Source organism: Gnatocerus cornutus, chromosome 1 (assembly GCF_029298725.1).
Source record: "Gnatocerus cornutus isolate USDA-ARS CGAHR chromosome 1, icGnaCorn1.1, whole genome shotgun sequence".
Lineage (NCBI taxonomy): Eukaryota > Metazoa > Arthropoda > Insecta > Coleoptera > Tenebrionidae > Gnatocerus > Gnatocerus cornutus.
The window spans coordinates 30,938,795-30,955,274 of record NC_142233.1 but is presented as its reverse complement, the minus strand read 5'-3'; the positions used below and the strand labels follow the sequence as shown (position 1 = coordinate 30,955,274).

Below are 16,480 nucleotides of genomic sequence, written 5' to 3'. Positions count from 1 at the left end.
TTATTACTTTTACATTATTGATATCTTACGTAAGGTAATATTATTACGACAATGATAATTCTAGTGCTAATCAAACATCCGGTCCCATCTTATTATTTTTATCTAATTTATCACTCATTTAAGATTCTTCGAAATCGCTTTCGTGGACTTTAATTTCCTTGTATTCGTTCGGCTACGTGTAATAATAAACTTATCTTTGTTTTTATCTTTAATTTTATTAGTGGGTGTGATTTTATTTTACTTGACACAGATCGACGGGGGGAAGCACCCAGCCTTGTTTTGTTTTTATTTTAACTATCACTGGAACTAGTTAATTTTGCGTAACTATAAGTGCCACTTTATTAGTTATCTGTCTGACAGTGCTTTCCTCATTTGATAGGTTAATCGTCGTTCAAATAGAAACATTAACTATTATTTATGATAACATTTAACAATAGCATGAATTTGGCTCCTCTCAACCCCTATTTAGCTTCACCGAGCAAAAATATTTGAAATTCTGTACTCATTGAAATGTTATTGACAATATATTATTTATTACGTCTGACAATACTTGCAAACTATAAATATGGAAAGGTGTATAACGTCAAAAGATTTTAAATAAATAATTTATGAATAAGTATTTCTTTATAATAACTGTCATAATTACGTGGCCAGAAAATTGAAGTAACGCGTTGTTTACCGATGACTGTTTTTTGCTAATGAAGTTAGTTAATTGGCCGTAAACGTTTTAGGGGTGCTTTTATTTTACGTGTGGACAGCTTAGAGCCCTTAACTTGCGTAGTTCGTGATGACTGTTTAATAATGTAATATTATGCGAAGCCCTTGGGCCCTTTCATCCCGTTCCCTCATTTGTTATGTTGTGGGAACCCCATCATTTAGTAACGAATAAGTTTTTTATGTAAATCGTCGATTACAATTTCAAATGAGCAAAAGTACACGGTTCTAATTTTAGTGCCCAGCAGTTCGTAACGAGTGTGTCTCGTCCCAACAAAGCCATCCAACGAAATGATATAAAATCGCAAAAGTCGACAATCACACACTTTTAGCCGTATTAACCTGAATTAGGCAATAAAACTTTCGGATGCACCAGCGTGACCGTTGTTCTTTTTCTTAATTACGCAAGCTAATAACACATGGACGATACTCATCAGTTATTAAAACGCGAAGAATTACGAGATTCTTCTATTTCGCGGAGGGTAGCCCCGAGGTCGCGGCGTTATCTGCAAACACATGAAGAAACAGCGAAAACCACCGGACCACGATCTATTTCGTTGGAGGATGGCTTTGATAGTGAAAGTAAGATAAGGCCGCTTAGGTATTGCACAGTGTTCTTCGGACATGCTTCGTTTCCAACAATGTTCCGACTGCTCTGCATTCAACACAAGTCGTTTCGTGGGTGTGATGGACCTAGTACTGTGATATGGCTGTGGTCTTTAGAGGTAAAGTGTTTTTCCGATAAACAACGGTACCTGTAGTGCGGGACAGGTTTATTCAGAATTTATACCTCTCAATGGATATCCTGTGTGCAAGCAAAAAAGCTCCCATGAGATAAAAAGGAAATTGGATTGTCGCTTCCTCTTCAAAACTCGACTTACAACCAATTAAACGGTTATTGGTTTGTTATTAACCAGTCGCTTATTTGTCCTGGGATGACCGTGAATTAATTAATTTTTTTTCTTCGACGCCAAAGGCAACAGGATGTTTGCTTTTACCACCGCCGCATTAATATGAATTTTATTTATTGTGAGACGGAACCACGACAATATCGTGTTTACTTTCACAGGATCGCTCCGGTAAGCTTACACCTAAAGTAGGTACACCCCGAGGATACAACCCTTTTACTTAAATTTGGTGAAATGCGAAACGCGTAAATTGTGAAACCATGTGGCATTGGTTTAAGTGAAACGGACGTTTCGCTATTAGTTAAGTAATCCACAAATTTTCATATATGGAAACCATAAAAAAATCACAAATTGAGCAATTGATTGCCTGTTGGTTTTTTACCGACAGTTATGGAGATGTTGCTAATCGGTTTTGTTACAAAATTTTGAAATAAACATCAATTTGCTGCAGTTACCTCCTCAGTTGCTGCCAGTTCTAGCAGTGGTAACTTTTTGTAAAATTATTTAATTTAACTACTTAGCTATCAGTCTAATGTGTTTAGACATTTTTCTACCTGTTTGGAGCACAAATAGCACAAGAAGTGCGTTGTGCATTAATGATAGAGAATTTACCAGGAAAAGTGTTCTAAAAGAATTTTAATTAGAACTTAATTTATGTAGTACCGTGCGACCATGTTTAAATGCGAATTCTTCTAGGAGTTGATTAAAAAAAATACAGTAAAACCAGGTAAAGTGAGCCACCTGGAATTTTTTTTTTTTCGGACACGTTTAAGTCCCTGAAAATGGTCAGAATGCTTTAGTTTCAAATATTCTTGCATGCATGGACTAGAAAAACTAATTCTAGAAATTTTTACAAGACAATTATAGACAATTTATAGGCGGGATTATAATAGACAAAAAAATATTGTCTGAAGAAAAACATCTCACTGATATTACTTGACACTACATGTTTCAAAAAGGCGACCAAATGATAAATTTTAATTTTTCGAAAAGTATGATTTTTATTTTAAACTGAAGCCCAATAAGTGTACTTTTGTCTTTAGAAAGGACATTATGGTTAATCTTCTGGTTTAGTCGGTACAATTTTATTTATATTCCACTTGAGAAAAGAAGACTTATTTTGCTACTATTTTAACATAATTAAAATTGATCACCCAATTAAATTGATTACACTTCTGGTCAATGTTAGTTTTTTGCCCCAATGCATGAAGGACTAAATGCATTAAATTGTATAAACGATAGTTTGCTTTAAAAGTATAAATTAGCGATCTTTTTTTTTGTGTATTCTGTGTGTATGAATGATATTCATGAAAACTACATTGTTTTTAAAATGCGTTTTGATTTTTGATCTAATAATTTAAAAGCTCATTTTGTTAGTACAATTTGTTTTGTTCCTTTGATATTTTATTTGACAATTCAGGTTATTTGAAACCCAATATAATAACAGAAATATCTGAACGCACATTAAAATTATAAAAGAAAAAATATTTTTACAATCCAAGCTTCGTTGCTATTCAATAAAACTAATTTTTAAGGTTTTTTTTAAATTAGTGATTTTAAAATGTAACTAAACGAAACGTTTTGCACTCATCTTTATAGAGAAGATAGTAAGCCGTTTAGCTTTATTTTGAATCTAAATGAAATAAAATTGTCACACTTTAAGAAAATTTGAAATTTATACTTTGATCGCTAGTCTGGTAAAATTTTCTAGAATTTATTTTTGAAGTTTATGCATTCGAAAAATGCTCAGTATTTTACAAACTAAATCATTCTGGTCAAAATTGTTTACAGAAAATGTATAAAGCATTACGTTTTCAAAGGTACCAAAGTTTCGTTGAAATTGGATACAAAAATTCTTGAAAATGACCACCTAATCTCAATAACTCCTATTTTTTTTTTATCAGATTTCTATCTAACTATCGGTCGGTAGCTGTTACTTCGTATAAAGTCTCTAAACACAACTTTAACTGTTTTATCTTTAACAGTTATCTAATTTTAGTTCTTACTTAATATCCACACCACACCAGTTATAACCATTTAATTAAGTAATTTAGAAATTTCATACGTAAAGCACTGAAAAGATAAGTAATTGCGTAGCTAATGTAACATCAATTGTAGAGATGATACTAATCTGTCAAGTTTTGAAACAAGCACCAATTTTATCATTACTATTATCGCTGGTTTTGCTTGAATAAGTAATTTATTTCATGATGTTGGCTCAATCCTTTTTTAACTACTTATCTGAAATGGTAATGCTAAAATAACTATGTAGTAGGTACGCTTAAAACTGGTTACATTTAGTTATTTTGCCATTTTTGTAAATACCTACATATTTCAATCTAAATCATCAACTTTTTGTTAAGTATCTAATTAACTATCAAACTATTACTTCACATTCATTTCATATTTACTCAGCGAGCCATTTTAGTTACACACTGATCAGATAAAATCAGTCCATTTTTCCACAAACTAGTTGTGTTGGCTATTTTGCAAAAAACCGCACAAGTACGCAATCTATAATAAGTGCGTGAAAAAGTACAACATTAATATTTTCGACTGTAACAACCTTTGCCAACATGCTTACATTTCCAACTTTATTGGTTCCTACAAGTATTTGGCCGTTTGCCCGTTCCATAAGAATATTATAACAATGATGAGTTTCTTATTTTCGGCACCCTCTGTTTTGTTTTTTACCAAGATTAGAGCTGAGGGTAGCGTCCCAGTCTTTGTTAATTGGCGTTATTTATTTCAATTAGCCCTCGTTGTGGTAGCCTCTATTGAATTAACGTTTTATTTTACAAGGCAAAGAGCTATCGTCGTTGTTTTATGTAAACACTCTTCAACACGAGTGTCAAAGAATGATAACGAATTATCGACGTTTATGTTCAGATTGCGAAGGAGAATGGGAAAAGTGCGACGAAAATGAAACTGATGGTAGAGCCAAAACCGCTATCAATCGCGGTCAGTTCTTGATATCAGTTGACGTTAATTGTTCGACCACATCGTTTTATCGAGAAAGGCTTTGTTTCCGCTCTGTTTTCCCAGATTTTTTTGACGCATTTGTGTGCTCTTATCGGGCGATGCACAAACATTATTGTAGAGAGTCATAAACAAAAATGGAGCAAAATGGAAAGAATCTTCGCAGTTGCTTGCGAATCTGAATCATATTCCGTTGACTCACTCATTGATAGAAAATCGCGTTTAAATAATAACTCGCACAAAGAAAACGGCGATGTCATAAATCAAAAGGCGTGGCCCGCAGTGTTCGCCAAACTGTTTATAATTTGATTTTATTAGCTGTCCGCAACGAAGTGAATGAATTCTATAAAAGTGTTGGCTTGCTGCCCGAAATTTCGTCGCGAAAGTAGGGTAAACGAAGAAGCCTTTTGACGACTCAATAACGTCCACTTCAGACGTTTGAACATTAAAACAGCACCTTTATCATCCCCTCTGTTGAAACCACCCATTTCCGCTCCATCACGTAAGTCCACAAACAGCGCATTCCTTGATTCCACGTGCTGGTAATATAAGAGTGTGTGCTACCCCATGTCTTTACAATGGAAAGCATCGCGAGTGCGGCCCCCAATGCCAAAAGAGAGGAAGTGGCCCAAGTGGTGTTGGATGACGAGGGGTATCTTCGAACACGTGCGCTTCGTTGGACAACTGTCTTTGAGGGAAGGGTTGAGGAGCGTCTTAGATGGGGCTGTTAATTTTAGATAAGGCTTTTTGTGGTGATAATTTCGAGGGGCTTCGTAAAAATCGTCTTTTTCTTGTCTTCTTCAAAATGCAGGTGTTCAAAACAGAGACTTTTCGTCATATCCTGTTTACATGTCATCAGATTTTTATTGAGATTCAAGATAAAATCGTAATTAAGTAAATTGTTACATACTGTTGTTTTTACCTGTTGCACGCTTCTATTAAAATCGTTTCATTAAAATGGATTGTTTAGGTTTCTTCACTTCCATGGATAAGTTAATTGGAGGAAATTCGAATGAGTTTTCTAGCTGTTTTGGACTTTTTGGGGAAGTTGATAGAAATTCAACCAAATCAACCGTGGCAATTATTATCTTGTTGTACTCATGTTGGTAGCACTGTAAAGACATCAAGTCTAACCTCACGCCTACCAACCAATTTGAAGTTCCGAAGCCAGTTCGATCATGTGAATTTTCCGTGTATCGAGCGATCGCCTCCGGAAACTGGCTCTATAATAAATCCCCGATTTAATTACAACATTTGCCTCTCACGGTTGTCATCGTAAAAATCCTCTATTCTAGCTCTGCCACTGTCATGAATCATCGCGATTTCGTCCTTCGTTAAATTCAGGTAATAACAATCCTAGGCATCGTATTATTTAATTATTACATTACGCAAGGTATGAGTCAGAAAATGGCGCCGCGGTATCCATCTTGCGCGAAAATCGCATTCCGTTATTCTCATTCATTAATTAATTATTTACAGATATTTTGATCAACAATTCAAGATGTTATCTGGTTGCGTTTCCTGTCCTGCAGGAAATCGGTCGTCGTCCATTAACCGGTCTCTGAGCGCGATTTTATTGTGTTTTTCCCGACAAAATTAACTATTAATGCTCTGGTAATTTAAATATCCAAAGTGTCATGTCGCATTAAATTTACATGTCCAGTCGATAATTCAACGCGTGGTAATGTCGGATTTTTAAGGTAGGCAAATCACGTGTGGTGGTGTCAGGTTTCCTTCTCTTCCGCCACCGGAAGTCGCACAATGAGGCTGTAGGCGCGCTATTGAAACGTAAGGAAATCGCGCGACCGCCATTTATGGCCCATATAACTGCAGCATTTCAACCTCAAGAAGTGCATCTTGCAGATTTGTACCGCGGAAGCTTGATGGCCTTGGCGCTTTTCGTCTATGGGACCGTGGGATGGAGGTGGGTCGCGTGGGAATCTAAAGACAAAGATTTCAATTGAATTTGGCGCGCTCTCTTTCAAAGTAGGGTTTTTTATTTTCAAGTTTGACGCTCCGATTCATCAATCGATGATGCCGGATAAAACGATAATCCGGGTAATTAAATAGCATCCTTTTCCGCTTCGGAATCAATTAAGAGATAATTATTAATGATCTTGATTATAACAAAACGAGCGACATCTTTTGCTTTTTTGTCGGCAGGAATCAATTAATTGGGGCTTTACTCCGAGGAAAGTTGGTATTGCTGGTAATTTGCGGAGAAATTTACAATAAAAGGAGCGAAATTCCGATTTGCTACAATATTGAATCTATTGGTCTATCGTGTGTCCCAATCTAAAATGGCCATTTTGGACGTATGTCGACTTTTTGCTCGAAAACTGTCAAATCTCTCAAATATTCAGTTTTCATACGCAAAACACTCTGAGGTGGTGTTAGCTACGACATGATTTTTCCCAAAGCTCCCTGCAAATATCAATGGAGCACACGATATTTATCTGTCCCAAAGCATATGTTTGACAGTTTGAGGTTAAACAATTATGGATGTGCAGGGATGTTATTGTTGACAGATCCTCAAGACAGTTCTGAAACGTCAAACTTGATAGCCAACAGTGCTTCCAGCTTAGTTTATGATAACTTCCCTAAGAATGGTGAAAAACTCGCAATGTAATAATGATTTCTCTCGTAATGCGCAATTTCGAATTTGTTAATATGAAGAGTTGCGTTTGAATCGTAATTGAATTCGAGGAAATAATGATTCCCAATTCTGACAACATCATTTCAAGGATTTGTTACAAATTATGTACATCGGGAAAAATCGCCCGCGTCGTCTATAATGAATTTTAAGGACCGTCGTAAAATTTACTATCTAAGCTCTTCGGCCCCATCAGGTAGATACCTGTCATGATAATATTCCACTTAGGCAATTCATAAAGTGAAGGAATTTTCGCATGAATGACGCACTTTTGGGTCTAGTAGCGTAAAGTTTTTGTTCTTGAAACAGTTTCCTCGTCCCCTCGCCCTCCTAATGAAATTGCCCGTAACTCAGTTATCCGAAAACAAAACCGAAACACGGCCTAATTTCATTCCATCCCTCGGCAACTTTAAAAGCTCAATAATAAGCAGTGATTGAATTTTCAAGCGCGACTTTTTCATGTACGCTACGGTTATCGTATTTCCTGAATTTTCAAAGTCTGAAAGCTCACTAGTCGGTGGGGGGGAACACCGGCGTTTGTTTCCAGCAGGGAGGGAGTAAGCGCTCCGAACTACCATCGGATGGTTCAGTACGAAGTCGTGTTTCAAGCTACGAAGTCGCGTTTTGCCGGTAGTGACGTAATCGCCGGAGCGGAACCACGGAGACGCCCAAGGGCACCATGGTGCTGCAAGTGTTGGATCTAGTCAGTCCTAGCAGTGAACCTTTCTACGGAGATTGTCCACAGACATACACAGACCTGGACGTCAACGCCACCGGACACACCACCTGCACGGTCATACCGCAAGGTACTTTTGGTGCGGAGTGCGTAGACAAATCTGTGATCAGCGCGAGTCATTCTGACTGCTTTTTGGTTCCTTTACTTTTGGCCCTTTTTTTGATGGCATCTGTGGAGTGGTCGGATCGCAGCTGACTTCACGTATGCCTTCTGCTCTAACACCTGTTGCAGACGACGCGTGCCTTCAACCGAAATAATTCCACTTGAAATTAAGTCGCGGTTCTTGCTCGGGGACTAATATCAGGGGCGGTTTACTAAAACTCTATTTGTTTTTGACGGAAATCGGCGAATCCGAGCTTCCGGTACAGGTAGCCGGAAGTGAGGAAGACTTTGTTTTGTTTATGTCCATCATGGGCGCAACTAAAGAGTCATTCATCTAATTTTTCCACTCATTTCCTTCCTGTCTTATAGGGGCGCTAAATTAAATCACCTGTGCGTAATTAAAATAAATACTAACAATTAAACATACCATCATAGAATTTATTTATTGGTGGCGACACGAAAGGTGTCAATTTTATCGTAGATTATTAATACATAATAACATAATGTTGGCTGCAGCTGCGCAAAATTAAGTTTGAGATGATTTCTTTTATGGTGGTAGAGTGTCAACAGTTTAGGTTATTAGTGTTGCCAACTTTCTTATTATCATGACTAAAACTCGCTGTTGTTTTAAAATTATAGTTATTTCTTTTATTTTTATGTACATTTCTGTTCTATCTTTTCTAAACAAAGAAACATGAATGTGACCGTTTTAAACATTTGTCTGATCATAAAATTACAATTCCAATTGAAGGAAATTTCCACATTTTGTAATCTTACATCTACAACTAGTGACGTCTAAAAACATTTCTAAAAGTAATTGACATTTTGGGTTTATAAAATTAAAATTACAAATGAAGTACATAGATAGGAGGTGGGTTCATTGTAATTTTACGATTTGTTTACACCAGTGGGTTATTCTTAACTTCCAAATAGTAAACCAGAAGTAGAAGTAAATAAGATTTTAAAATATTCATAAAAGGGCCCTAGAGATTCATCAAGGAATACGTTAAAAAATAATTGGAAAAACATGCAACTGAGGGATTTTGTATCCAATCAAAATTCCTCTCTAATTAGCGCAAAACTCGAATCATGCCACTTTAAAAGTAGTGCAAATTGATTACAATAGAGTAATTTTAAATGGTGCTAATACATAACTTTATGCATTAAATTTGCTAGTACAGTAGAACCTCCATTATTCGGATGCGGATTATCCGTGCAAAGTAATAATCAAGGTTGCCCTGTATTTTTAGTTTTTATAAATTTTTATGGTTCATCAACATAATTTAGAAATCAACGTCATTAAAAAAATATTTTTTTTACTGTTGGTAGCCTTTTTTATTGAGTTTGATGCTTTATATTTATCGACGGGATCCTCAAGAGATGCTTTGAGCAGACAGGCAGGGCTACTAACCAATTTCAAGTTCAAAAGCCTGCGGAGACGCGTTTTTATAAAATAAAATTATATTTCAGACCAGAAATTAAGGAATTCACACATTTAGATCCGTTTTTTTTTTATTAATTTTGTATTTTGTTTTACCTTTATCATTAGTTTAAATCTATTGCCAACCTAACAAAAAATTACTGTCATTGATGATCTGGTGGACTGTAAATTTTAATGTATGTTGGTAGCTCTGATCCTATAAAATTCAAAGGCTACTTTCTGCCAGTTCACTAATATGATATTGGATATTAAAATCAGCACCTAATTATCTCGCATAAAAATAGAGCCTCTGAAATTAAAATTACATTGAGGTGATTACAATTTCCATAAATAATGATGCACATCAAAATTACCTTAATTTACATAATTAAATTATTAATAAAATTTAAAAATTGTGTGGCGGGCTGTCATTATGTCTACAATTTTTGTAACCTCTTTTTATATAAAATTACATAGACAGGGTAAATTATTGAAGAACTTTTATGTCAAGAGTAGGCGTTGAAACGTGACGTCATATGTATAACAGTTGATTGGTTGAAATTCTATCAGTTTAATTGTGCGGTTAGAATATGTACCTACATTGAGTAAAAAATGTTGTCGCTCTTTGTTTCTCTAATTAGAGAGGCAAGTCGTACGTGCATTCCATTTCTTTTATGTCTCCCTGTAACTCTCCAATAATAAAAATCTCGCCTATACATCATCTCATTGCATTCCGGACCAGTTCGTTTAATCAGTGTGCAAGTGTTTCGCTTGGAGAATTCTTGGCATTTTCTATTGGCTAATTGGTCGATAAACCCGCGATGCCACTCCATAGTTTATATACAGTGTGTTTTTTTTCTCAACCCGGTACGTTTTACTGTTAAATTAATTTGCTTATGCAAATCGATACCATGGCATGCAATGAATATAGATAGACTTATAGATCATGGTTTGGCTTGTGCTAGCACTTCGATTAATTTTATTTAAGTGATAGAATGAGGCGATGTTGGTTGTACCGAGGCCGCTGCGATCTTGCAACTTTTCAGTTAAAAATACAAACTGGTGTGTGAGACAGGTGCTAGTTTAACTGAACCACCTGCTTGGTCAACAACTTGTGTTTTACACAGAGAAGGAGATATAGATAGGATCGGGCGAACAGTGGCGTGGGAAGAGGGATGAAAGTGGGATTTTCTAAACGTTAAACCCAATTTTAACCGGTTTGTTTGTTACAATCAATTTGAGGTTGTTTTGAGTGTTTTATTGGATTAAATTGGTCGCATTTCGGTTTATTATTCCAGTTCGAAGTTGGTCGTTGAGGTTTTATTAATTACGTGCGTAATGGACTCGTTAAGGCATGTTTTATTGGGCTTCTTGTAATCGATGTAATTGGTAATTAGCCTTGTACTGAACCGAGAGAAATAAGACAAAAACGACGGTTTACTTAAGTGCTGCTTTATTTTTATTGGTTGATGCGGTGGACTGCTTTATTTTTTATAAGCTCGTTTAGAGCTCGCTGGAAATTACCACCAAAGAAATAAAGTCAACATTTTGGCCACTGTTTAAAAATTGTAGGTACAATTATTTGTATATTCTCTAAAAAGTGACGCTTAATCTTAGTGCTACCAGCACACTTTTTTAAAGATTGTTATTGTGTTTTTATCTTTTTTACTTTTTTCTCTTTGTGTTATATGTTTTGAAAATATCTCAACGAAATCTATTCCTAACATCTAAATTCTCAATATCGATTGAATCTGTGTAAAAACAGTGGCTTTTGTCCGCTACCAACTGGTAATAACAATAATCATCAATTCAGAACCCATTTATAACCCCATCGCCACAGCCGTAGAACCATTAACATACAATAGCCGTATAGCGAATCCAACCTACAAAATCTATTTAGCTTGATGACCTCCGCTATAGTTAAACAAGCAAACAAGACTACAAAAACCACTCATGTATACTTTGGCTCCTGAAGTAATCTTGAACACGTTCCTAACATCCCCAGGAAGGATATGCACTAAAAACAAATCCAACCCATTTATTTATCAAGTAACGTTGCATCGTCAGTTTACTCAATTAATATTCAGCACGAGTCCATTTTTAACACCGGACATCCTCCATCAGTGAATGATTTTAACCAGTCGTGTAACATTATAAGTATTTTTCGAACCCTCTGTATAAAATATGACGCCCTCCGTCGATTATCCGCACAATTGGTGCATAAATCACCTTTCGATCCGCGACGCATGATATGGACCAACGAGAGATGGAGGGCGTGGTCAGCCTCCCAATTAGCCTCTCTCATCGAGAGGCGGATCGGCACGAGCCAATGAAACCGCACGGTCATCTCGCCAACCTCAGCTTCCGCGCCCGCAGTTGGTTGCTAATTCCATTGTTTCGTTCCAGGTGGTTACGGTCAATTGAGGAGTCCGGCGTGTCCCCCCGCAGAAGAGATCCGGGAGGAAGGATCGCCGCCCCCGGGACCACCTTCAGGGTTCATGCATCTACAGAGGAGTCCCGCCTACCACCACTTAAAAGATGGTAAATTCCAGAATATACAGGATGGACAGTTTTAAACGGGTGATTTATAGGGTTCAAAAGTTCGTGTTCGCCGAGCGAATCCGGCACGAATTCCTTCGGGATGGACAATTTACCGTCCATGAATTCCGACGATCAATCTCACCTCTTCCAGACGTCCCATTATTCGCCAGAGGAACACGAGTACCAGGCACTGGATGCTGGGCACCAACCACAATACTTGGAAAGTTCGCCGGAATTCTACGCTGCCAACAATCTGATAGAGTCCAAGTACCATCCAGCGCACTCCTACGTCAAAAACTACGCCAGAGGTAAGAAAATATATACAGTGTGAACACTATAATAACCTATTACAGGACGTCATTAAAGCTCTATTTTACCGTGGGACTTTACGTCGATATGATGAGAATTTCTCTCAGAAATAAACGTTCTCCGTTCTGTTATAAATATAGCCATAAAATCCACCGAAATTACTCATCCGTGGGCGACATCTTTAAAATGGCGCCTATATACCACGAGCCCACGTTGAAAAGACGGCTATGCCTCCATATCGCGATCTACCTATCTAGTTCCCACGGGTAACGTCGCCGTTCACTTGTTGCGCGAAAATCGCCCCCTATCGTCCAACTTATCGAGACATGGAAGTTAATGACCTTCGCGTCTGTCATTTACATTCAAGGTCCAAGTAATGGCCCTCCGTAAATGGAGAACCCATTTTGGAACAATAGACTATCTTTACCTAACGTAATGGCGATAAGCGCAGTTGGCTGTGCATGAAACTATGTAAATAATACGAATGACGGAGGGAAAATTAAACAAATTAGGCACAAAATGGCGACAATATTGTGATATTGTTTCTTTGGGCGGAAATGCATTGTTACCAACTGGGGAGGTGAATGCGGAAAATGCACCAAAACAAGGCGGACGCAAATAACAATTAAATACGTATTTGAAAATATGTCGAAATTGGTTTTCAGAGCCAATCCTGAAGTGTTTTTTTTTTTGACGTTTTAAATTTTTTGCAGGTACTGGAAGGTATAACGATGGTTACGGCGAAACGTACGGCTCCCCCTACGATGGGTCTCCTTTCCAAACGGTGCCCAGCGGTACCAACGGTGCCCCAGAACAATGGGCGCACAACCACGATCTCGGTTCCATAGCACATGCCCACTCACATACACATCCAGCGTTCTTGTCCACGGGAATGCAAGGGAGAGATCCCATCAACCCATTGGCCCCAGACACCAAACCCATGCTGCAAAATGGGATGATTGCTGGGTATCCTAACAGTGGAGCGCCGGGAGGACCCTGCTTTACAGGTAGTTTAATTAAAAAAAAAATAGAATGGGAGTTGGCGAAGGCCAAATTTTTTAGTAAGGAAAAAAATTGTTTCAAAGCAAAACAAATCTATAAATTTAGTCACCTTGATGACTCTTCCAAAGCACACTTTTTATAAATTTTGACACTAACAGTTACAAGTCAAGGTGGTCATGTTGTACAAATCACAGTTAACTTTGATTTATTTTACGATTTTACGGTATTGTTTGGAGTGTTTGCATAAAAAAGCGCAACAAATCATCTAAAAACAGAAAGACAAGAGTCAGAAAAAAATAAATCCACACTGACACTTTCATTTCCTGCCTGCTTGATGCTAAAATGAAAAAAAAAGTTGAGAACTGTTAATAAAAATCACGTTGGCACATTGTGGTAATCATGGCCAACTTTGATTTATGTTCAAAAATTGCGATTGTTTGGATAGAAAATAATAACAAACAGTTATAGCGAATTAAATATTGAAAATTTCACGTTTATTTTGGACGTCACTGTAATTATTTTCGTAGGATCATCCATAAACATTCACTCCAACAAAAAACAAACAAAGAAAGATCTTTAATTGTTGTTATTCAGTCCGAGTCGGTTATAAACAATAGCAGAATCGTCTTTTCGTGTCGGTGTAAGTGAACCCGAAAACACTTGTTTTTTCAGGAAACAATTGAATTAATCAGCTTATCAAGCAGTGTATAACTCGTATTCTTTTGTCGGTGTAGGAATTTCCATATTAATGGCTTTTTTCAACTTGTAGTGTAACTGTCATACGGTGATAAAATAAAAAATTGAAATTTGCAGGGTCCGGCCCTATCCAGCTGTGGCAGTTCCTGCTGGAGCTCTTGACGGACAAATCCTGCCAAGCCTTCATTTCCTGGACCGGCGACGGCTGGGAGTTCAAATTAACCGACCCCGATGAGGTAGCCCGACGCTGGGGCATCCGCAAGAACAAGCCTAAGATGAACTACGAGAAATTGTCACGTGGGCTTCGCTACTACTACGACAAAAACATAATTCACAAGACTGCCGGGAAGCGCTACGTCTATCGCTTCGTCTGTGACTTACAGACCTTGTTAGGGTGAGTAAAACGAGAATTTTGGAAGCGTTTCCACTGCTTACTCTAATCACAATTTTTTGTCTAAAGTGGTGGTGTTTGCAGGTACAGTCCGGAGGAGCTCCACGCAATGGTAGATCTCAAACCAGAGAAGAAAGAAGATGACTGATCGTGAACCGCGTCGCATCCCTCGCCCCCCTCACGCAACCTGGTGCCTAACAATCGGAAAACCATCACTTTATCATAAATTTTCGCGTAACGCTCAGCGCAACTTTGCTCATCTGCACAACAACCAATCAGAATCAACAAAATTACGTGTGATTTAATTAAGATAGAGATAATGTATAAAGTTAAGGTTATGTGCTCTCTTGATATAGCGAGGGTCAGCGCCACTGATCGAGCTGTCTGTAAATATCATTATTGTGATAAGTCTTTCAGAGCAGATAGTTATATGTTTATATTTTTTCAAGTCCAGGCGGCGCCCACGCGCATTGACGAGACAATATGATAAATTTTTTGCACACTTGATTATTGTTAAAACTTGCAATAAGATGTTTTTAACGTACGTTCTGAATGTTAACAAGTTTTTTTATCGTGGTCTCAAACCTAAAGTATATTCTACTATAAGTTATTATTTAAAAGAAAATTAATTATGACACGTTGGTATAGCCGAAGTCTCGTTCAAGGGTTCTTTTCGAGCTGTATTTTTTGTGTTATCCATACGTATAAACTATGTATTAAATAGTGATGTTTGAATAAAATATTGGTTTTACCAACTCCATTTTTAAGCCTCTCCCGGCGCATCCACCATTTAAAATATTATTTTTTAATAAGCTGCCAACATGAAAAAAATACAATGATGTTGGAACTAATTTGAAAGTTCCAAACAAATTAAAGTAGATCAATAATGGAAACTATTTTAGTAACTCTCTACATCTCACTCTGGACTAAAACCGCTTCGCTTCATGCTTTTTATCACAGGGGGCACAACTGTCTTAACTAAAGAGTTGAGAAGGCCCAAAAAAATATACAGTCGCAGTCAAAATATTTCGAACCTCATTCCCGTATTTCAAAATTAAAAACGAAAATTATATGACCGCATCTGTATTACAAATATTACATTCTACGACATCTTATAGGACTTTTTTATATGTACACTTACGGTCATGTGACTTGTATCACCGAAAAAAAAAACAGTTTTTCTACAATTGCTAAATACGTTTTGATTGTCGTTTTAATTTCTAAATGACATTTTTTTAGACTCAAGTATAGGTAAAAGAGGCAGAAGAGTGCGTAAAAGTGACATAAGACTGCATAAAAGTGATTAAAAGAGTGCGTAAAAGTATGTCATTTTGGCAGGAACTAAAATTGTAAGAAAGCAATCGCTTATCGATTTTTGTTGGATTTTACGCATATTCTCACACACTATCTAAAATTCCAACCGTTGAAAGATCCGTATGAAATTTTCGTGATTGAATTCGCACCTCAAAACAGTGTTAAAACGATGTCAAATAAAGTGTTCATTTTAAAAAGAAATGTCAAAAATGTCACTTAAAGTATTTAGTGCGGGTAAACTTTGCAGTTTGTTGTGATTATAGAAAAAAATCTTGTTTGCTACACGTGCACACGTAAACTACTACCATTTTGCAACTTGTCGCAAACGCTAATGACAATAAAAATGAATTGCATTGTTTTTTTTTTCTTAAAATGACAAAAATCTGTGCAAAATTTTATGAAAGCAATGGCACATGTGTTCGAACTGTCAAAAATGAGATTAGGCAGAGCTACCAACAGATTTAAAATTGCTAAAGCTGCTTAGAAGACAAATTATAATACGGCCCAAGATATGACAAAACTAATAAAGAAAAAAAGAAATTCTTAATAGACGTATTAAAAAAAAACAAAAAGAAGTAAAAAAAGCCACAAAGAAGAAAATTTTATTAATTTGAGCAAATATTCTGTTAAATTAAACAAAGGAAGTTTGTAAAAGAAAAGATAATGGAAGAACGGGGAGAAATTCCCGAGAAAAGTAATAATTTTTGGCTTTAAT

General features: G+C 36.8%; 1 protein-coding gene across 3 annotated transcripts in view; it reads left to right on the top strand.

Annotated features, from left to right (window-relative positions):
* LOC148181570 (protein C-ets-1-like) overlaps window positions 1–14,726 on the top strand; it is a 57,555-nt gene extending 42,829 nt beyond the window's left edge. For all 3 annotated transcript variants that reach the window (XM_088049753.1, XM_088049755.1, XM_088049754.1), the window contains 5 exons: window positions 11,919–12,053; window positions 12,104–12,361; window positions 13,076–13,369; window positions 14,178–14,454; window positions 14,536–14,726. In XM_088049753.1, the coding sequence (XP_087905879.1) occupies window positions 11,919–12,053; window positions 12,104–12,361; window positions 13,076–13,369; window positions 14,178–14,454; window positions 14,536–14,599 (1,028 nt within the window). In that variant the 3' untranslated portion in view covers window positions 14,600–14,726. The remainder of the gene's footprint in view (window positions 1–11,918; window positions 12,054–12,103; window positions 12,362–13,075; window positions 13,370–14,177; window positions 14,455–14,535) is intronic.
* The last annotated feature ends 1,754 nt before the right edge of the window (window positions 14,727–16,480 follow it).